Source organism: Oxyura jamaicensis, chromosome Z (assembly GCF_011077185.1).
Source record: "Oxyura jamaicensis isolate SHBP4307 breed ruddy duck chromosome Z, BPBGC_Ojam_1.0, whole genome shotgun sequence".
NCBI lineage: Eukaryota > Metazoa > Chordata > Aves > Anseriformes > Anatidae > Oxyura > Oxyura jamaicensis.
In genome coordinates, this window is record NC_048926.1 from 24,671,226 (window position 1) to 24,694,090 (window position 22,865).

General features: G+C 38.6%; 1 protein-coding gene across 1 annotated transcript in view; it reads left to right on the top strand.

The window, feature by feature from the left end:
• The first annotated feature begins 998 nt into the window (after window positions 1–998).
• ARSB (arylsulfatase B) overlaps window positions 999–22,865 on the top strand; it is a 70,470-nt gene continuing 48,603 nt past the window's right edge. Inside the window, exons 1-4 of the mRNA XM_035309207.1 lie at window positions 999–1,316; window positions 3,767–3,953; window positions 6,422–6,612; window positions 8,510–8,717. Of these exons, the coding sequence (XP_035165098.1) occupies window positions 1,050–1,316; window positions 3,767–3,953; window positions 6,422–6,612; window positions 8,510–8,717 (853 nt within the window). The 5' untranslated portion in view covers window positions 999–1,049. The remainder of the gene's footprint in view (window positions 1,317–3,766; window positions 3,954–6,421; window positions 6,613–8,509; window positions 8,718–22,865) is intronic.

The following is a 22,865-nucleotide window of genomic DNA, read 5'->3' on the forward strand; positions in this document are numbered from 1 at the left end:
TGGTTATTTGATTTTTAACTGGACGCTGAAATACTTATGTATTCCATGGATGAACAAAATTGATCAGAGCTGAAAGTCACTTCTGTCCATCCACAGTCTTAGCTTTTACACCAAGACGTTAAAGTAGGTTAGCAGTTGTCTATAGTGTTGCTTTAGAAGATTACAAGGTTTGAAGAAACAGCCCTGTTGACATAGCTGTTATTTCTGCCTCTTGGTTTCTTCACTTCCTTCCTACGCTCTAACAGTCATAAACAACATTTTACAGACGGAGGTGGATCTAGACTTCTCAACCACATGACCAAAATTAGGAGAAAAAAGCACTGTGTCACTCATGGCTTTGCAGAAGGAGTTGTCAGGGGAGGGAGGGTCGTAGCTAACAGAGGCCGAGGCCGTGCCCTTTCTCCTACAGGAATATTTCCCATCTCGCACACCTCAGCTGCCTCTCCAGCGACGGTGGCAGCTTGCCTTTCCAGGTCTGTGGCACAGTTTGGCAAGCAGTGAGGCCATGGCTGCTTTGTGGCTGCCGCCCCTTGTTTAAAGCACCGCATAACATCTGGGTAGCACCGGAGGAGCTGCAGCAGCCTCATAGGCAGGGAGAAGTACTGGTCCCGTTCTTTGCACCAGAGTACGCTGAGTCATGTGCTAGTGAACACCGACACGCAGGCTTGCAGGCAGATCCATGGTTCCACCTGGGAAAGCCTCCATGGTTTAAAATGGATGTGTACCGTAGGAATTACAGGAAGATGAAATCGGAAGGCAACATTGCTGAGCTGATCACTCAGCTGACACAGGCCACAAGCGCGCACCCTATTTTCTAACCTCATCTGACAAGCTATCCAACCTAAAGCTACTCGGCACTTGCCCATGGCGGGCACCGCACCGCGACGTCCCCTCAGGCCCACACACGGGGCATGGAGGGAGGCAGGGAGGGAAGGAGGCGGGGGCGGGCCCGTGCCGGGCCGCGGCGCTCCCCTCGCCTCAGCCCGGCCCCGGGGCGGCGCCGCAGCTCCCTCAGCGGCCCAGTTCCTGCTCCGGCGGCCGGCCGGGGGATGGCGGGGCGGGCGGGCGTCCCGCCGCGGCTCTGCCTGCTGTGGTGCGCCCTGCGCCTGGCGGCGGCGGCGGCTCGGCGTGCGGCCCCGCACCTGGTGCTGGTGCTGGCCGACGACCTGGGCTGGGGCGACGTGGGCTGGCACGGCTCGGCCATCCGGACGCCGCGGCTGGACGCGCTGGGTGCGGGCGGCGTGCGGCTGGAGCGGTACTACACGCAGCCGCTCTGCACGCCCTCCCGCAGCCAGCTGCTCAGCGGCCGCTACCAGGTAGGGACGGGCTGTGCCCCGCTGTGTGCAAATGAAACCGTCCGCGGCCCGCTTAGCTGTGGGCTGCGAGCTGGGAAATACAGGGGCGGGGTAGTGCAAGGTGCCGGGGTAAAAGGCACGGCAGCGAGCTGTGACAAACTGCCCTGGCACGGTCCCCTTCTCTTAGGTGCTTCTGTGCTGTGCACACACAAGATCCAGCCAGAAGCAGCACTGCGTGCTGTTTATGCTATTTATTTCCCCCGTGCGATGTTAAAATGCATCCTTAACCTGCACATCCTCCTTCACTTGGTGCCCCGCGGCCCCCTGACAGAGTGCCCACGGGCTGAGCCTGAGCCTGGGTACCCAGCTTCCTACTCATGCGCGTGATTCCCCACCCCACTTTTTTTTTTTTCTTTTTTTCCATTCATTTTCATTGCAGCTTTGGCAAAAACAGCAGAAAAAAAAATAGCAAGAACAAAATAGAGGAACTGGCAAAGGATTAAATGGGTTTCAGAAACTTCCCCTTTCTCTCAAAATGTCCCGCAACTGTATTTGTCAAAGTGCTCAGGATGAAATTAAATGTTAGTGGGTGCTACCTCTTGGTGTAGCAGAGTGATTGCTCTATGGGGGACTTACCTTTTACTCTGTTCCCAGACTTGAAGAGCCAATAGGGAATAGAAAGATGTAATTTTTCTTTTTTACATTTTTTTTTAAATTACTTACACTATTTCTTCATATTGACCTATTCCAGAATGCAGTTCAAACTGTTAACTTGCTTGTCTAGAAATGGGTCAGTGTCAACTGCACTTTGCAGCGTCTGATCTTAGAGTGGAAATTAGGAGTGCTCATAATTCAGTCTTGGTTTAAGTTCATCATATGCATCTGACTTGATAATTCAATGTCATGCTGACCTTATTACAAATGAGCAAAATAATATTAGAAAAATTAAGTACATATTCTAGAAAACTGAGCAGGCATTCTGTTCAGGAAATAACCCTGTGACAAATATGTGGGGTTTTGTTTTATACAATGATATGGTGAACATAATGAAGAATTTGAAGAATTGCTCAAAGATTTAAGAATGTAACCTACATCTGGAGCTGGAATTCTGGTAGTCATCCTGCAGTCTATGAGGAAAAAAGAGCAAAGATGTTGGTTTTTGAATATTGTAAATTTTTTTTACTTTTTTTTTTTTTTTTTTTTTTTTTTTTTTCCCCTAGAGACTATGGAAGAAATTGCAATGCTTTCCTAGCTTGTATCTTTCACTATGTTAATAATACTTTTCTAATGCTGCATTAACAAAAAAAATCCAGCTCCATTTTCAAAGAAAATTAGCAACTAGTACACCCACCACTGTGTACTAGTCTACTAGCCTAGTCTACTTACCCATACACTTTAAGTCAGGGCTTAAAGTGGTTTAAAAGTGCATTCAAATGGTTGCTAGCATGATGATTTCAAATTAATCATTTAGCTTGCTGCACTGGAGTGCTTAGTGGCATTATGAAATCTGATGTCTTGCTGTCTAAGGGGTGTTGGAGATTTTGTGCTGCGATGGAGGCAAATTACTAGAAATACTTAGTAAACAAACAAAATATTTAGACTGGTATGTGTGTTTTCCCTCCTAGGTTTAGGGTGGTGGGACTTTTTTTTTGTTTGTCTGTGATGTTTTTTTTAGTAGGAGATATGGGAGTTGACCAAAGTCAGCTTGTAGTACATAGTAACTGCAGAGGTTTCTTGCATCAAGCAAAATATACTACTCAGACTGTTATTACCAGTCATAATTCTGTGAAGAGATACAAAGTTAACCACTTAGTAAGTTTGGAAACCTGGGTGAAACATTCAGAGGTCAGATCTAGTCAGTGTCTAAAACTCATCTCCAATATCCAATTTTTATTTATTTATTTGTGTAAAAGTGCTCAACACTCGCTTTGAGGATGTGAATAAATACATACCTCTGTTTATGTGATACCCATTTGGAGCTGTACTGCAGAAACAGCTTTCCTAGCCTTTGCCGCCTTTTCCTCTAGTAACTGTTCCCTGATAAAGGCAAAAGCTCTGTAGCTGTAACTGCGTTGCACCTTTTTGTCCATCTGTGTTCTATTTAAATTTTTGCATTCCATGTTGAGATGCTATCACTAGTTTTCAGGAAGACTGTAATGGTAGTTGTTACCTGCTAGGCTTTTAGATCAAAGTACAAAAGGCTTAATTATTTATTTATTCATTTTTATTGTGCTTGAATTATGACTGGGAAGATCCCAGAACTGGTTAACACCGGCAGGACCATTTCATGGTCTTCCTCCGTATACCCCTGACCTCCATCTTTGGCTTCCTGAACTTCCGTGGTGCTACATCAGTGAAACCAGCAGGCCCAAAACCTAATGCTACCCAGCTATGTAATATTGTTTCATTTTGGACCTGCCTATGTGTTACTGCATTGTACCTAATATCTCTTCCTTTCTTTTCCCTGCTAGATCCATACAGGTTTACAACACCAAATAATCTGGCCGTGCCAGCCCAGCTGTCTACCACTAGATGAAAAACTCCTACCAGAGCTACTTAAAGATGCAGGATATGTTACTCACATGGTGGGGAAGTGGCATTTAGGGATGTACAGGAAAGAATGCCTTCCAACACGCAGAGGATTTGATACTTACTTTGGTAATGGTTAAATTTAAATGGGCAATAAATGTAGTGTTAAAAATGATGAGAAAACTGCTTGATTCTTCCAAGAAGAGCAGATATACTGTGAGTGCATAAGTAATACTTGAGCATGCATATTTCCAATGCATAACTGTTAAAAATGTTAGTGCCTTAAATGCATGCCCAAGCCTTGATTTATTGAAGAAAATACTGTAATTATTGAGTGCCTCCAAAGAAAGTATTTCTCTTTAAAGATCTGCATTAATTTCATTCTATGATGATTTAAGGTGTAGTGATTAGTTTCATTTTAAAAGTGTCTCTAAACTGTACATTTTGGGTTAGATCAGACTGTTGACCTAGCATGCTCTGCAAATAATATTAAACTGCAAATAAGCTTATATCTTTTAAAAAGAGAGAAATAAGCATCGCTCCATAGTGTCTTCATGCTTTGTGAATAGAATATCACCTCTGGCAAGGAAGGTGCTGTGAGAGCCTTAATAAAAATAGCTTACAAAATGTGGATGTTACAGGAGCTCACAAGTTATGAAATCAAGCACTCAGACTGGAGAAAAAAAAAAGAAGATACTACCAGAATTAGATTGTCCAAATGTGTGTGTGAGTGTATTACAAAGCAACTTGCAACTACATATATATTTTTCTTCTCACAAATGCTCCTATCCAAGTATTGATTGGATGTTTAATAGTTTTGTGCAAGTATCCCATGTGAATATTTGCCCATAATAATATTTATTTCCCATTGTAATATTTATTTTAATACGATTAAATTGTTTTAAAATATAATAATATATATTTGCCCCATATTAATATTTGTTTCCCCATTATGTGAATTAGGTTATCAGTAATACACCTTGTACCACCTGATATTAGATACAAAGTTGTTAACTTCTGCTTGGTTGGTTTTAAAATCTTACATTGAACGGAGGATTTCAAAACAGATCATCTTCAAAATAACTTCGTAAGCTGTTGACAGTAATGCAGCCCAGTTCTACAATAAGGAAACTAAGATGCAGAAACTTGAGCTATGCTTACTGAAGCCCACACTCCTCTTATGTAATGTTAGGTACCTAAATAAAGAGCAGAGCCTATTTGTGCTATGTTCCCTTACAGATACTGTTGATTCAAATTCTAGGTAGAAAGAGAACTGTTCCCTTAGACTGTCTCTTTTGACTCTTCAGGGAGCTTGGGATATGGTTTCAAAACTGAATAAAGATAGTAAATATTGATCATAACATGATGGACCACTGTTTGAATCTATATGCCTCTTCCTCTGTTGGTTGTCTGCTCCCATCTGCGTAGATGTATTTATATAGGTTTTATGTAGGTTTATGTTCCTAGGAATGAGCGGGCTTTAATACCAGGACTAAGGCTGGCTCTAGGCACAGTCATTGGGCAGCCACCATGACACGAAGGGAATTATTTTTCAGCGGATGTGGTGGTTTAATATCCTATATGTTCATATAGTTCCAGTAGGAGTTGATTGCAGTTAGGGGCATTTGGTTATCTGGTTAGGGGCATTTGATTCTTCGGCAAGCCCTTTTTTTTTTTTTTTTTTTTTTTTTTTAATGAGTAATGATACATGAGGCTGCTGTATGCTGACTGCTCAAGTAAAGTTCCTCAATTTTGAATTGTTGGTCTCAGTTTTAATTTTTTTTTTTTTTTCAGAACTTCAGAATATATTTTTTTTCAGATTTGGTTGACTTTTTTTTTTTCAGAGTACTAGAAGATAAATCTGAAATTTTATTTTAGATGTAATAATTACTGAGATTCAAATGATTTCGAAGAGTTTTGTTTCTGATCAATAAAAAACAATGGCACTCAATGCTTAACAGGGTAGCCCTTGATAAGAGAAAATTTATATGTCTAGAATTTATACGTCTGTTTCTTTTGGGTATCTTCAAATAGTAGCATCTTCTTTTCACCAGTTGGGGTCAGCAGAGGCTCAGAAATTACTTTACAGCTAAAAAACAAAACAAAACACTTCATACTTGGATGCATTTTAATAAATGTTAAAAACAAACAAACAAACAAACAAAAACCAGACACACATACAAGCAATTCCTAACAAAACAAATTCCAAGCTCTCTAATATAGAGAAAATTCTTATGTGGAAAAAGCAAATATACAAAATCAAACCAGATAAAAATTATAGTAGTACAGAAATAGGTCATTCCTTTGCTATCAGTATATTAGTTTAATACTAAGGTTTTGATATAAATTTATCCCTGTAGTGTCATTACACTGCCTTCAAACTGTTTTGTGTACTTTGAAATTACTATTTGTAGTAGTGATAAAAGGTCTCTGTGTTAAATGTTGAGCTACTTAGTCCTATCAAGTGAAGTCACTACTGATTATCAAGTGTTGGATGGGTGTCTCAAAATGCCCTCTCCCCCTACCCCCCCAAAAAAGTGCTTCTGTTTCTTTGATGTTGTGTTGATCTGTTTACTTGTCATCTTTTCCTGTTCTAGGCTATCTTCTGGGGAGTGAAGATTATTATTCTCATGATCACTGCGTGCTCATCAAAGCAAAGAATGTTACACGCTGTGCTCTGGACTTCCGAGATGGAGAAGAAGTTGCAACTGGATTTAAAAACATGTATTCCACTAATTTATTTACAGAAAGAGCTATAGATCTTATAGCCAATCATAAAACTGAGAAGGTAGAGTCAGCAGCTCTTACTTTATTTGAGAATTTTAGCACTGAAGAATGTTTATAAAAATGTTAATGAAGTATTAATGCAGAGACCAAAGTTTGGGCTGTGAATGTGGGCTTTTCAGCAGGGTACACAGAACTAAATGTGAAAAGCAGCACTGATAAAACTTGCCTTGTCTCCCTGTCAGGATGAGTTTTGGCTGCATAACCCTGGCCAACTACCCTTCTCCATTTGATTTTTAACGATAGAAGTAATGAATTTATAGAAATGATTTAGCATGTAACTTGCTCTCCTAAAAGGTGAGTGAAAAGCTTAGCAGGAGAATTTTCATTAAAACAAACAAACAAAAATGGATGTATTATGAAGAAAAGATACACTTGCTGTTTTGTTTTCCCACAGTTTTGCCTAAGTCCTTTATAAATGCTTTATTAGTTTGTGCTTAGGGATTAGAAGAGGCAGTCATAGAATTGTAGAACATCCTGAGTTGGAAGGGACCCACTAGGATCATCGAGTCTAACTCCTGGCTCTACACTGAGCCAACCAAAAATCAGACCCCCTGTCTGAGAGCATTGTCCAAACACTTCTTGAACTCCAGCAGGCTTAGTGTCATGACCACTGCTCTGGGGAGCCTGTCCCAGTGCCCAAGCACCCTCTGGGTGCAGAACCTTTCCCTAACCCCCAGCCTGACCCTCCCCTGTCCCAGCTCCATGCCGTTCCCTCGGGTCCTGTCGCTGTCCCCAGAGAGCAGAGCTCAGCGCCTGCCCCTCTGCTCCCCTCGTGAGGGAGCTGCAGGCCGCCATGAGGCCTCCCCTCAGCCTGCTCTGCTCTGGGATGAGCAAACCCAGGGACCTCTGCTGCTCCTCATACATCTTCCCCTCTAGACCCTTCACCACCTTTGTAGCCCTCCTTTGGACAGTTTTGTGTCCGTTTTACACTTGAGGTGAGGCTGCACCAGCATGGAGCAGAGCAGGACAATCCCTTCCCTCGACCAGCTAGCAATGCCATCCCTGATGTACCCAAAGGTAGGGTTGGCCCTCCTGGCTGCCAGGGCACACTGCTGTCTCATGTTGAAGTTGCTGTCAGCCAGAACCCCCAGATTCCTTTCTGCAGGGCTGCTTGCCAGCTTCTTATTCTCCAGATGGTACAAATAGCCAGGGTTGCCCCTTCCTAGGTGCAGCATTCAACACTTGCTCTTGTTAACTTCATCTGGCTGGGGGATTGCCCAGCCCTCTTATTTGTCAAGATCTCTGTGCGAGACCTCTCCACCCTCACAAGAGTCAAAAGTTCTGCCTAACTTACCTGCAAACTTAGTATGCATTTGAGTCCTGCATTCAGGTCATTTATGAAAACACTGAAGAGAAAATGTAAAATTCTCTAAAATGTAACCCTGACTCTAAAATGTAACCCTGAGGAACCCTACTAGTGACTGGTCACCAGCCTGAGGTAGCCCCATTTACTACAACATTTTGAGCCCGATTCATCAGCTAATTGCTCTCCGTTGTATTATATTCTTTTCTAGTTGTATGCTGAATATTTTGTCCAGAAGAGTACTGAGAGAAACTGTTGAAAGCTTTGCTGAAATCCAGAAAGACCATGTCTACTGGTTTCCATTGTTCAACTAGATGGGTAACCTTTTCATAAAAGGAAATGAAGTTAGTTAAACAGGACATTCCCCTTGTAAACCTGTTTTGGCTATGACCAATGGCTGTATTTTTTTTTCAAGTGTTTTTCAACAACTCCCAGAATAATCTTGTCCATAATTTTAGCAGATACTTAAGTGGGAAGTTGAATAAATTTCTGTAGCTGTTAATTAATCAGGACTGCTTTTCATACAGTAACTTTTTTTTTTTTTTTTTTATTATTTTATGTTCAACTAACTTATTTTCTGCCCTTTCCACCCCAGCCCCTCTTCCTCTACCTTGCTTTTCAGTCTGTCCATGAACCTCTTGAGGTCCCTGAAGAATACATGGAACCCTATTCCTTCATTAAAGATGAGAAGAGGCGCCATTATGCAGGAATGGTGACTCTTATGGATGAAGCTGTAGGAAATCTTACCGATGCTCTGAAAAGATATGGTCTTTGGGATAATACTGTTCTTGTTTTCTCTACTGGTAAGTTTGTTTGAATATTATCTTAGTAATAGCTTTGATACAGTGTCTAACAAGCTGAATGCAGACACATTTGGCCCCTCTGTCTTTCCTCAATATATTTTGTAACTACTGAAGAGCTGTCTTATGGCTGTCTTATGTATGACTAAAACAACTCTGAAGAAGTATCAGAGGAAATGGAGGATAATCCTATCAGAGTAGGAACAGTGTTGTGAAAGCAGAGGAGTGAAGTGAAGTTGGAGGCATCTTAATAGGCACGAGGTCACTGAATCAGAATTGAATCCTTATTGAGAGGATGTTGTATGTCATATTCATATGTCCTGATCTGTATAGGTAGCTGTCTGCTCAGTCTATACATTGGCACCTGTTGCAGGAGGCACAAACTGCCAGACAGCAAGCACTGTGAAGATAAAACTCTTTCTTTCTCCTACTTTTATATAACGTGTAATTTTTGCAGTTTCTTCCTTGAAATATTTCACTGGCACATTACTCCCATGAAGCAGAGGTCTGTTAATAAAAACACTTAATATGTGATGATACAGTCTAGGTTGCCAAATTACAGGCTAAGATTCTGTATGTATTAGCATATGATCTAGTTTCTAGATTATTAGGAGAATACAAATAATGGATATAAAACTGTTATTTTTTTTGTTTCCAAACTCGGAATGAAGTGGAACCTTTTAGAAATATAGATGCTTGGCAGGGTTTCAGGAAAATAGATAATATTGTTTGGTTGGCAGTGGGAAGTCACCTCTCAGTGCTTAAAATTGCTTGTTTGTCCAGGTTTTACACATCAGGGCTGTCAAAACTGTAACTTTTATTTGAGCACGGTATAGAAAAACAAAGCAATCAAGCAACTGAAAACCACCTCCCCCCAAAAAGAAATCCAAACGCAAAATCCCAAACTCATGTTTTGATTAAAATGAAGTGACATATTTTGAGTTTATCAGCTGCTTTGTATATCACTTGAAATCTTGGAACAACATTTTAATTCCAAGCCTATTTGCCTTGTAGTGGTTCATTTGTGTCCAGGTTTTGTCTTTAATAGGATTCAATAACTTTTTTTGTGCCTGTTTTTGTTTACAATGTTTTCATATTTAGAACCAAAAATAAACAGCAAAGCCATATGGAAAATGATAGCAATACTTATTCCATGTGGAAAAAATCCACTCTTTGCTCATGGGGTCCTGACAGTGTGTTTCCAGTAATGTTTTTTCAGTACATTATGGAATAAAACTAAAGACATCTGAGCTGGAAGTTCAGAGAATGACTGAATTAGAGAGATACATTTATTTATTGTTTATAAAACATTTGCTTCCAAACAGAGTATGCCCTGCTTTTAACAGTAGTTATCATACCATCAGTTACAGGTACATTTCAACAAGAGACAGACACTCAGTAGAATCCAGTATCTGTCCTGCCTAATGGGACTTGGCTTGACTTAATTGATGTTTTAAACTGCCAGGAATGGAATTTAATATGATTGAAATGTAAGGAAATTGGGCCTAGATCAAGGAGATCGCAGGCAGTGAATCATTTTTTCCATTGTTCTTTCCTCAGACACAACTGGTCTTTATAGGCATAAAACATCGCATGCATTAAAGAATGAGCTTCCAGAACAACAAATGTTGAAACCATTAAGTATTGGAAAAAAAAAAAGGCGTGAAATCTATTCAGCTTTTCTATTTTCTATCTATCACTTTTGCAGATGGTGTGTTTTAAAATGGGCATCAGAAAGTGGATGACAGGAAACTTGAGAGGGTCTGTAGCTGGGTGTCTTGTGCAGAGAATTATGCTATGTGAGATCTCTGCAAGTTATTTGCACAGCTTGCAAGTTCTTTATAACTGGGAGTGTTAATGTGCATTGGTACTTATGGTATGGTGTTACCTGAAGTAATGATTTTGGGAGTTTGGTCTGCAGTCTGGCTTGAGATAGGTTTTTGTAGTAAAACCAATGCTCCCGTGTGTCCTAACTGTAGGACATGCCCCTAACTATTTTTACATACACATTTCTTTTCTGGTATACTTCTTAAACATATTTTTTTGGTTCTCCAGGGCCTCCCCAGTGCTCTTATGGAAGCCTCCTCTTGCTCAATATGACAAAAGAAACACATTTTCCTATATGATTAGGAATTCTCTTCAAATTATTTCTTCCTGTCTTGCAGAGTTAAGAATCAGTAGGGTCATTTTAAGGGTTTGAATGAAGACTACAAGGTAGAATTTAGAGAAGGATCAATAGTATCCATAATTTTATTGAACTGTGGCTGCATGTCTCTTCAGCATAGTAGTTAAAGACACAGGACTATAAAAGCACCCGCAGTTTTGTTATAAACCGATGCAGTTTGATAAGTGTTGTGTTGGAGAACTGTAGAAGAAAAAGAAGTGAAGACCCTACTTTTGCAATACATTTTACTAGATTTATTACTTTTCCCCTCTAGTTGTGGCCAATATTCACATTTGGATATTTGCATCTTACTTCTTCAAAATTCACAGAAAAATATAGAAATTACAGCAATCTTTTGCTATTGGTTGCTGTGCCACATAGCATTGCAACAAACGTAGTCTTCCTGTTGATTCCTTCACTGTTAAATATCAAACCCAAAATGAAAGATGTCTGTTTAGTGGATGCTAGTATGACACAATCTAGTTCTAGACTAGAACATGACATACTCTTTGCTCTCACAATAGTTTCTTTTTGTAAAACTCTTGAGTGTTTCTTCCTATTAGTATATGTACGTAATTGCTAAACCAAGATTCACTTGAAAACATGCCAGTTGGCAAATGGAACTATTGCACATTTTAAAAGGGCTTTGTAAATTGTGTAGAACTCCAGTTCCACTTTAAAGGAAATAAAACGCCTGACAGAAATACTGGGCCAAGAATGAAGTACTCTGGTCATTAGTGAAGTCTCACCATGCCTCAGTAGTATATCATGTAAATCAACATCTCAGTTGTCTTTCTGAACAGATTCATAAGCTATTTCTGCAGGAAAATAAGAGGGAGGAAGGGGGATAGTATGATAATGTGGTGTTATGTATCAAGTAGTAGATACAAGCACCTTCTAGATTGGTGCAAATCAAAATAGAATTTGCTTTTACAGAGCACATTTTAGCCTGCAGATACAAGTGCTTCTCCATTAATGGAATCAGTGGTGAAAATATAGTCATGGTCTAAGCAAAATAAGTAAAAATGAATGTTGCAGTGCCTTGGGTATCCATGTTTTTTTATTAATTCGAAATAAATAAATTAAAACAACCAAACAACCAAACAACAAACAAAAAAGAAACACAAGAGATAGGGTTTGTTTTTCTTTTTGGAAACATAGAATAATATACCTAGAACTTTCCTGAAGAGGACCTTAATTTAAAATAATCAAAGTTCATAAGAAGCATACAAATTTAGCTTAGCACTATTAAAACTGGCTTTTAGTCCAAGTTTTGCTTCAAATGTAAGCCTGTATTTCAGGTAAGAAGTTGGGATTTGCTGCGTATAGCATGTGTTTATAGTTTTTGCAATATACGACAAGTGATTTCAGTAGAAACTCACCAGCATTAGAACACAGGAATCTGACTTCTGATTTGAGTTCTGTATTAGAGCAAATATCCCTTGTCTTATTCAACTTTCAGCTTATAAATATTCTAAACAATTTTGAAGCAAACCCCCTTACCACTTTATCTTCCTGTATGCCTGACAATTCTTAAAGGGGAATTAGTACTGCAGTGTCTGGTAGTTGCCATGAGAGGGCTTTGAACAGTAAAATATGTCGATTTTTTTATTTTCAAACCTTGGTTTACATTACTACGAGGAAACCACATAAATCCTTTCCATAATGGAGCATGTGACAGTGATGGCTGTTTTCACTCCAAAATATGTTTTTTATATTGTTTTAGAATTGTGATTAATAGAAGCACAAATTGTCTTGGACATACTTACTGATGTTTATACAGTCTCTCTCATATACTCCTTTATTTTTTTCCCAAAAACTTTATATTATCTTTCCCTAATAAATAATTCTTCTTAGTTGACTTTATTTTGGGCATTTTGTGCTTTGTTTGATAAAATTATTTTTTTTGTTGTTGTTGTTTGTTTGTATGTTTGTTTGTTTGTTTTTGCTTGTGTCTAGCTTCTAATACGGTAGAAATCAGGGATCTGACTTCCACTGGACTTCTTTTGAGGGCTATTTTTTATCATATCTTTGTTCCTGAGTGAAATTCTGCTCATTCTCTTTAGTAGGTAAGGGACTTGAGAGAGACTTTTAATTCTAGATTATCCAAAACAACTAAAGGACAGATTGGTTAGAACAGTTATTATCTGATTGTGTTGTTAGAGGTGCTAACTTTGAAGCCAGTTGTGTATCAGATAGAATTTTTAGTAAGTCTGCACAATTATAGATCTGAAGAACTGCTTTAATCTCTCCTGTCAGGAAATTCTGAAATGTTCAGTGTACTGCCAGCAAGGAAAGTACCAAAGTATCTGCTTTTTTCCTAAAGGGGAAGTAAGCACATATATCTTCGTTGCGATTACCTTCAATGAAACAAGTTATTAGAGTTTGTGTACTTGCAAATACTACTTTTATATCTTGAGTATTTAAGCTTGTTATTATACAGATAGGAGGTGCATCTTGTCACTGTGCTTGCACTGATCACAGGTATTGCATCCCAGTGATAAATAATGAGAGGTGCATGTGTCTGGTGTTTCATATTCCAGTATTGGCTTTTATTCTTTTTATTTAATCTTTTTCCGCATTAGATTATGGGAGGTAAGAATAAGTGTTTTTGGAAATAATAGAGTTTATTCTTTCTAGTGTTGTGCGTTACACAGTACATCTAGATTGATGCCCTAAGATGCAGATAATAATAATGACTCATTGAGATGATTTTGTAAGAAAGTTATCAAAAGCAGAAATGCTGTCATATGATGAAAATCAATTTCAAAATGAAAAATGAGGTGTCGATAGTCAAGAAATATAATGATTTTGTTTTCCTATTCTGAAGCCATGTGAAAACCTAAAATGTTTTGTAGAAAATGTTTACTTTTGCTTTCTTATAGCACTGAATTCCCCCACCCCTCCCTTCTTTTTTTCCTTGCAAAACCTAGCATTCCAAAATTGAGTTCCTGAACAGAGAATGACCTTGTCCCAGAGTTACTCACTTCTTCTTACGCTTTGTGTTTTAAATTCCACCATAAGTGGAAAACTGTTTTTTTTTTCTTCCTGTTTTGAGCAAATGTCAGTACTAAAAATGAAGTTCACTGGTAAATAAACCTCAGAAATTGATTTTGCTGGTGTCGCAAGCTGGCCATTTTTGATTAAAACTTTAACTTAGGTGTGCTAACAGTTATTCTAGCACTTTTTTTTTTTTTTTTCACAGTCTGAGGGGTAGTAATGAATGCTGAAAACAGCTTATTTTACATGTTAATGACATGTAATAATTTCACATAGCTGTTGAAAGGTTATGTTGAATTGTGTTTACTATTAAACTATAAAATTTGTTCTGCATGATACTGTAAAAGAAGCCATTATACTATGTATCAAAATCTTCTACATAGAATTCAATGGTCTGGTTCAGTGCTCTGTCATTCATTGGGAAGAGTCCAAGGTTTTCTTAATTATGGTTCATTTCACTTGCTTACTGCAGACATATCAGAAGTTTGTCAGGTTATTCATGGTCGTTTTACATAAAAATATGCCTTTGTATTTCGCTTGTGAAATGGTGATGGTGAATGCTGGTGTATACCTGACACAGCAGGGTCTGTAACTCTGAGACCTGTTTAATTGCTGAGGCTGCTTAAAGTAAAGGCGATTGCCTGAAGCAGACTGCACTAGGATCCTATTGCTGTACTGGGAGATAGGATAAAAAAAGGAAAAAGAACAGAATGAAAAAGCATTCATTCATGCAGCTGTTACAGTACTGAGTTTGTATCTATTAGAATCTTCTATAAATAAAATTCATTTTTTCCACAAGATCAGTTTATTTATTTATTTATTTTATTTTTTCTGCATTAGAACAGTCAGGAGAATAAACAGACAATTCTGGTAAGTTAAAAAAAAACAATGTTGATTTATCTGAACACAACTCTGTAAAACATGGTGCTCTGATGCATCAGAGGTATTATGTTCCCTTGATGGAAAATAGAAGCCGTATGGGTGCATTTAAAACATGACAAAAATTATATGAGCAGAATTTTATAGAAGGTGTGGTTTTCTGTTCTACTGTGCTTCCAACAGAAAGACTTTCAGTAGTTCTTCCATCGCACACACACAGAAAAATCTGTATTAAGTGCTGAAAATAGAATAATGTAGCATCAGTCTGAAGACGCTCTTTTGAGTGGTTTTTCTCCTGCATATATTGACACTTCCAGGTGACTCTTTCTTCATCATAGTGAAGTATACAACAGATGTTTTTTTCATCAGCTGATCTTAGCTAAATTATTGTGGTTTGTTTCATTGAAAATATATGTTTCATACTAGCCATCAGAGTTAGTGTGCTTACATTTTTATCACACTTGAAGCACAATTAGAAAATGTAGCAACAAATGGATCTTTCAAATCCATTATGGGGAAGCAGCGAAGAACATGAGTTCAAATTAAGGGCAAAGTTATTCTCTAATTCCTGCTGTGAGTAGCTTATCCGCAGTGTAGATCTCTGCTGTGTATGCTGTACTTTTTTTTTTTTTTTTTTTTTTCAAACAAAACCTCAATGGGAGTTCCGTACTTGGAACATATACAGAATAAGCATTATTCATGCTGTGAAGATCAGAGGGGAGAAATTTTTCCCAAATGTGATCCTTTACTGCCATTATTGACAGTACTCTCTGTTTAACTCTGAGTCACAATCATGAGCTTAAATCACACAGGCTCTGAAGTCCTGGTCTGTGACCTACACTTTCAGCAAGAATGTTGAAGGTCAAAAATGAGATGCATTTACAGAGCTGTGCATGAAACTGTCTACTGCTTTCTCATATTGTGTCTGATGCTAGTAAATGCTATTCAATTCCCATTTGTATATACTGAATTCACCAACAAAATTCTAAGTTTTTTTTTTTTTTTTTTTTTTTTTTTTCTTTTTCCTTAAAGAAGCAAAACGAAACAACTAACTGCCTGCTTACATTACTGATACTAGTGACTGATGGTAGTGTTGCATCCAAGCCATGTACAAGAATTCTGCATACAAGACTTTGCTCATCAGGGCAAAAGCAACAAAACTATGGGGATATGGGTTTTTATCCCATCGCATTCTCTGTTTGTCCCAATGTTTACCTTTTGTTTACCTTGTCTAAGTTTGTCTGCCTGTTTTGTTATTCCAGTTACTAATTTTTAGGTGCAAAATTCAGAAATTAGCTTTGTAGAAATACTGTAGGTAGCATGAGTCACTCTGTTGAGTCATTGCTTTCAACAGTATTGAGACACTAGAATGGTCAAACTGGCTTCTTAAACTTTGTAAGTTATGTATGAAATAATTTCACAGTTAACATTTAATAGACTTTCCAGTTCTGCTTCAGTGTGGATGGACCCTTACACTGGCCTCCATCTGGTTCTGATTAGGTATAAGACTATGATTGCTCATAAAACCCCAGTCCTTCAAGGGAACACAATAAATAACATTTAACAGTTGTTTACAGAATTAAACCGTGGATGAATTGGGTATTCTGTCTTCTGCTGTGGTTGTTACTCCTATTAAAGTCTAGTTGTTGTGGATTAAAAGAACCTATATGGTCACTGCTATTAAAAGTTGAATTGCATTTGATTTTTTTTAATGCAATTAATATAAAAAAATCAAAAACTCAGTATTGCAAAGCAAATACAGAATTACACAAAGGAGGAGAAGAAAAGTAGCATCTTCAGTAATCCAGTTTTGTTGATCAAATTGGTCTGCATGTTTGATAAGCTGTCCCTGGTTCATTTTCCTATATAGTTCTGTTAAAAGAACTGTGTTACCTGGCTGATGATGGCAAAGACATGGGATCACATTAGATGCTGTGAGATGCAGGATTAGAAGAGAAGTCTCTTTCTGTTTTTGCTGTTTACAGTTCATTGTAAAATCTCATAATGCTATAGCACAACAAGAAAAGAAAAAAGGCCTTCAAAATATGCCAGTTTGTGTTTCTTTTTAAGCTTTCGCCATTCAGAGCTTGGTTGTTGCACAGTGGAATTATATTAGAAATTTTAGAGGGAAGGAATTTGCTCCTTCATTATTTTAGTAGGACTTGGTGGGTATAGCTGTCCATGATTGCTCTCCTTGTCTAATAGGCGAGCAAGTGGTGAATTGTCTTTTACTTTCTATGGGGACTATATCCTAGTACATCTCCACAGATGATGGAAAAATATTAGAAAAACTTTAGTTAAGTTAGCTCTTTCTGTTTTTCCTGATGATTCTTCCTTGCACAACCTTAAGTATTTCTTCCTTGTCCTGTAAGTTGTTTTAGATGATGGCCATGGATTTACGGATACATTGGGTAATAACAAAATGTGTGCAATATAACAAATATATAACAAATATATAACAATATAACAAAATGTGTGCAATTTTTCTGATCAACTAGTCTCATAACCAAGATTAGCCAAGGAGATAGTCTTTTGTACGTTGCTCTTACTCTTTTTAGAACTTACATTTCCTATATAACCAACTTTTCAACTTTGAATATGCAGGGAAAAAAGGAATAGTGAAGTGTTTTGTATCACTAGGAATCAGTCACTGTAGTGGATCTATACTAAATCTATCACTTAAAGCACTGATTTATTTATATATTTTTTTGATATCTGCTGTTACTGTGTTTTCTTATATAGCTTTATTTTATATTGTAGATAATATGAAAACAGTGATGGAAATACTCTTTGAAGGAATACTGAAATACAAAATTATAAATCATGGTTTAATAAAACAAATGCAAAGTTTGAAATTTTGTATACATAGATGTTCAGATTTCCTTTGTAACTGACTGATTAATGTTGTTTGAAACAGCACAAAACCATCTCACAGAAAGCTATCATGTGTGTTTAGAAATACTACTTGTCCATGAGACTTACTCTGTCAGTTATGGACACCCCTTGCTTTTATGAATCAATATAGAAACATAAGGAAAACCCATCACTAATTTAGAAAGGAAGCATACAATACTGTCCGGTCTGGATTAAGCATTTGAGAGAAGCTGCAGATGTTGTAAGATGGCCCAAGTCAAGTGTTACCTGAAAAAGATTATTTGAATCCCTGCTGAGTTCTGAATCTGTTTTCTTCCTTTGCATTTTTTTTCCTCATACCTCCATGCTCACATGGAGTATGGCTTGGTCAGTACATCTATTGTGTGTACTTATGAATATTCCAGAATTAAAGTGTGCTCCAAATAATGTGTCAGTAAAGGCTAAACTCTACAGAAAAAACTAGACTTCCATATAAAAGCTCAACACAACTGTCTTTTTTATTCTTATCTGTCTTTCACTTTCCAACATTCCATGTTATTCCTATGCACACAACATAATAGATTTGTAGAAGGTTTCACTCTATCACGTGTTAAGGCAGTAAGATTTTCCATCTCTTCTTGAATTCAAGGGTGAGTATAAACAGCAGAATTTACTTAGAACCTCAGAATATAGATGTGCTGAATGCCTAGGAATTTGTGCATTTTACAGAATTCAAGTGTAAAAAAAATACCTATCATGCATAAACAGTAGTGTTTCTAAATTACAGTTACTTTAGTAAGATACTGTATCAGTTAAGAATTGGTTGACTTTAAAAATGGAAGGAAAGTTTAGTATCATAGTTTTTTGCTCCTTTCTGTAGATTTTCTTGATCATCCATTTCTCTAAGAAAGGTTTAAAAGGCATTTAGGCTTTTCAGGCCATGAAATACACATCTCTTTCTCTGGGTACTATGGAAAGACTCCCCCCTTTGGCAAGAGAAAGAATTTGCACTTTTCTTTGAAGCATATGTAGCCACTAGGAAATTTTTCTGGACTAAGCGGTTTAATCTGTATGACATTTCAGATTGATTATTGAGTAGGATAGAAGAGAAGGATTGATTCCAGTCACTGGTTATCAATATACAACATGCAAAATACAGGAAAATGTGACTTTTGTCCTTCTGAAATATCTGTGCTCTCTCCTGAAAGAAAAAGATAAATAATCATATTTATGTAGTGGGATAGGAAAAGAATTTTTAAAGTGTGCAAATCTCAGCTTCCTTCTGTGTTTTTGATTGTCTAGGAGAAATGCATTTTTGATAATTCAGGACTCTGGCTTTCTAGGCTTTTCATGCATTGTTGCATGCATAAGAATCATCACATAGGTAAAATGTAGAGTAGGCTGTGGAAGATAAGATACTATTTTAAAGCCCTCCGATTTAAAAATGATTAAAGAAAATGTGCAGAGGGAAAGATGAGCTTTAATTTTATGAGATGGAAAAGAGATCATGGATATATTTATGAAAATGTGATCAGATGAATGCACCTTGAGAACAAGAAAAAAAAAAAAAAAAGAACACTAGGTTATAGCATGAGGTGCTGAGGAGAGATTAAAAAAAAAAAAAAAAAAAAAAGTGGGAAACACACTCATTCTCTCCCTCACCTCTTCAAAATGTTGAGGGAAGCAAGCTTTAGAACATACCTGGATGCTCAAGCAGAAATAGCATAAACCCATGGTCAATCTAGATTTTTGGCAGGATTTTGCCACATTAAATTGCAGCAGTGAATAGCAGTTGCAGAGGGAATATTGTAACACAGATAAGGAAGTCATCTTGGACCATGATGAAATAGTCTGACACAAGAAAACAAGATCCTTGGGACTGAGCACTGATTTAGAAATAAGGGTCTAAAACAGCTTTCCCAGCTGTTGGATAGAAGGGAAGACTGAAGTGACATGAGTGTCTGAGGTTACCCAGAAAAAAAGATAATTATATACATGGTGTATGTTTTTACATACACCAAGGGAACTTTTGAGTGTCAGTTGAAATGGAAAATGGCAAGGAAAAGTAGAGAAAGAAACAGCAGCAGAGCTGATAGTCTAGAGGAGAGCACAGTGCATCTAGAATCTGCAGGCAATCTATAGTGTTTAGACAGATAAAAACAGATTATCACAACAAAATGTTCTGTGGGCAAATTACATTGGTCCTAGTGTTGTCCATCTCCTATGCTTGCAGAAAAGAAGTTCGTTTTTTGTTTGTTTGTTTGTTTGTGTTTGTTGTTTTTTTTGTATCTAGTGAAACAGTGTTGGGACTAGTACTATGGAAGTGTTTGATACTGGGAAAAATTCTATAGAATAGTGAAGGCTAAAGCTTAGAAAGTGTCCATCCATCCTCAGAGCGAATAAAGTTGAGCAGCAAGAGAGTTTCAAAGTAGCTGTGTACCTTAGTCATGGATATTAAGATTTGGCCATGGATGAGGAGTGCCAGACCTTTATGTACATTGAAGTGAATTAACCCTGAATTTCCATTAGGATTACAGTGTTGCTTGAACTTGGTTGGGAAGAAACAGCAGCAGTTTCACTTGTATTTTAAAGTCAATGGCTTTAACCAACCACATATAAAAAGAAACAATTCAGCAACTGCAATACATGCTTTTCCTTATTAATTTCTTGAGGTCTGTGTAATTAAATTACTGATCAATGCAGAGAACTGCACGTATTGGAGCACTGCACTGCCTTTGATACCTTGCAAGAAGATATTTTAACAAATGAAAAGTGAAATAGTTGAAATATGTTGACATCTGATAAACAAAATTTGATGACAGTTTTAATAATTGTCTTCTTCAGTCTGCCTTTGTGTTTGCAATGCAACATTGCAAAGCGTTTTGAAATCAAATAAACACTAGTTATAAGAGGATCTTGAGACTGGCACCCTGTGCATGCTTTTCTGTCAAGTCCAGATTTTTACAATAGTATTATTCTATTACTGCTATCTTGGAGGAAAATACAAAAAAGTGGTTTCCATTATTATTTTTTTCACAGAAAGCTGTGGCTGCAAATGATACAAAATTGTATCTTTCTACTTGAATATATTGCGAGTTATGCTCCATAAATGTGGCATCAAGTTTCATACCAGTGCATTTGATTGACTGAAAAAGCAAAGCCTTTTTTTAAGAGAGTTTCTTTAATAATTACACTTAACAACAAATGATTCACATTGACTAGGAGATGTGAACTACTGCCAGTCAACAGTTACTTTTACAGGAAGTCAAGAACAACAGAAAGCAAAAATAAAAGAATGCATGCCTCAGGAACAGCTGTGTAGATAATGGTGCTAATGAGTGAGACTGAGAAGTTAGGGGCTTCTTTTGCCCACAGGTCTCTTTTTCTGCCTATCGGTGTTTTTCTGCCCACTGTGCTTTCACAGTTGATTGCCCCTGAGGTCTTTCGGCTGCATTCAGGAAATGCATGTGGCTTCTTGTGATTCTTTCCAAGATACCTGAGGGTAGTTTGAACAATTTTAGTTGTTACAGTGGTGTTGGTTTATTAATCCAGATAATGTTGATGGAACTAAAGAGTTAAAAAGTAAGCACATGTGCAGTTGTACCAGCCTTTGCTGAAGGGCTGTTGACCTTTTGTATGATCTGAGGGCTTTTAATTATCTTAACACTTTAAATTAGTTTAGTCAGAGCCAAAAGAGTGCATCTTACTGCAGTGTAACACAAATGAGGAGAAAGCCATTGGACCTGAAGACCTTGATTAATTTAATGGGTCACGTACTCCATTATGCTGAGAAAGACTTGAAGTTGAATTTTTGAAGAATTAGTAACTCCTTTGTCAAACTGGGACTAAGGGTAAGATGGGAGTTCTCAAGTCACATAGATGGGCTGGGTAGTGGTTACCTGGGAGAGCAGAAGTCTTTATGAGGAAGAGAAAACTACAGCTCTAAGTAGGGTACTCAGATGTGATGGTTTTACTTGGGTGTGCGGCCGAGCTCCACCACAACCACTCTCTCACTCCCCCTCCTCAAAGAGGAACAGGGAGAAAATATGATGAAAGGGGCTCAAGGGTTAAGGATGAGAAGATCACACAGTAATTAATGTGACGGGCAAAACAGACTCAGCATAAGGAGATAGTAAGATTTATTGCCTATTACCAATGAGCTAGAGAAGTGAGAAACAAAGGAAAGAAACCAAAAGCACCTTCCTCCCCCACCCCCCTCCACACTTTTCCACCTCCTCCCCCTGAACAGGGGAATGGGGGTTATGGTCAGTCTATAGAAATTCTTCTCTGCCGCTCCTTCTCGGTCACTCTTGTCCCCTGTGCTGTGGGGTCCCTCCCACGGGATGCAGTCCTCGCTGAACTGGCAGCAGCTCTTCAAGCACTGCTCCAGATCTGGGTCCATCCCTTGGGAGCAAACTGCTCCAACCTGGGTCCCCCACGGGCAGCAGCTCCTGCCAGGTCACCTGCTCCTGCATGGGCTCCTCTCCACGACCTACAGGTCCGGCCTGGAATCTGCTCCGGCAGGGGTCTTACACAGGCCGCAGTCTCCATTGGTGCAGGTCCACCTGCTCCACCGTGGTCCCCTTTATGGGCTGCAGTGTGGAACCCTGCTCCGCTGTGGTAGTCCTTGGGCTGCAGGGGGACATCCTGCTTCACCATGGTCCTCACCACAGGCCACAGGGGACTTCTACTCCGGCACCTGGAGCAGCTCTCCCCCTCCTTCTCCACTGACGTTGGCGCCTGCAAGGCTGTTCCTCACTCCTCTCACTCTCCCAGCTGTTGTGTGGCGCAGTGTTTTTTTTCCCTGTCTTAAATCTGCTCTCACAGAGGCACAAAACAACATCACTTACTGGCTCAGCTCTGGTCAGCAGTGGGGCCCTTACCAAACACGGGGCAGCTTCTAGATCCTTCTCACAGAAGCCACCCCTATGGCCCCCTGCTACCAAAACCTTGCCACATAAACCCACTACATCAGGGGAGCTCATTACACAGGATGCCATCATCCCCACTCATCTCACCCTTGTTTATGGTAAATCTGCTCATTCGATGAAATGTTAGATTTTTGCTAATGCAGCTTTGGATTGAGCAGATGGAGGAAGGAACCTGTGAGTAGTTTGGAGTAAATATGAAAGAAATGATGAATTCTGACTTTTGGTGGAATTAGGGATGACAAGCAAAAGCAGACAGACTTCTTTTGCAAGCATAGACTGAACCATAAAGTGGATATGCTTTATGGCTTTAATCTTAGAACAGTA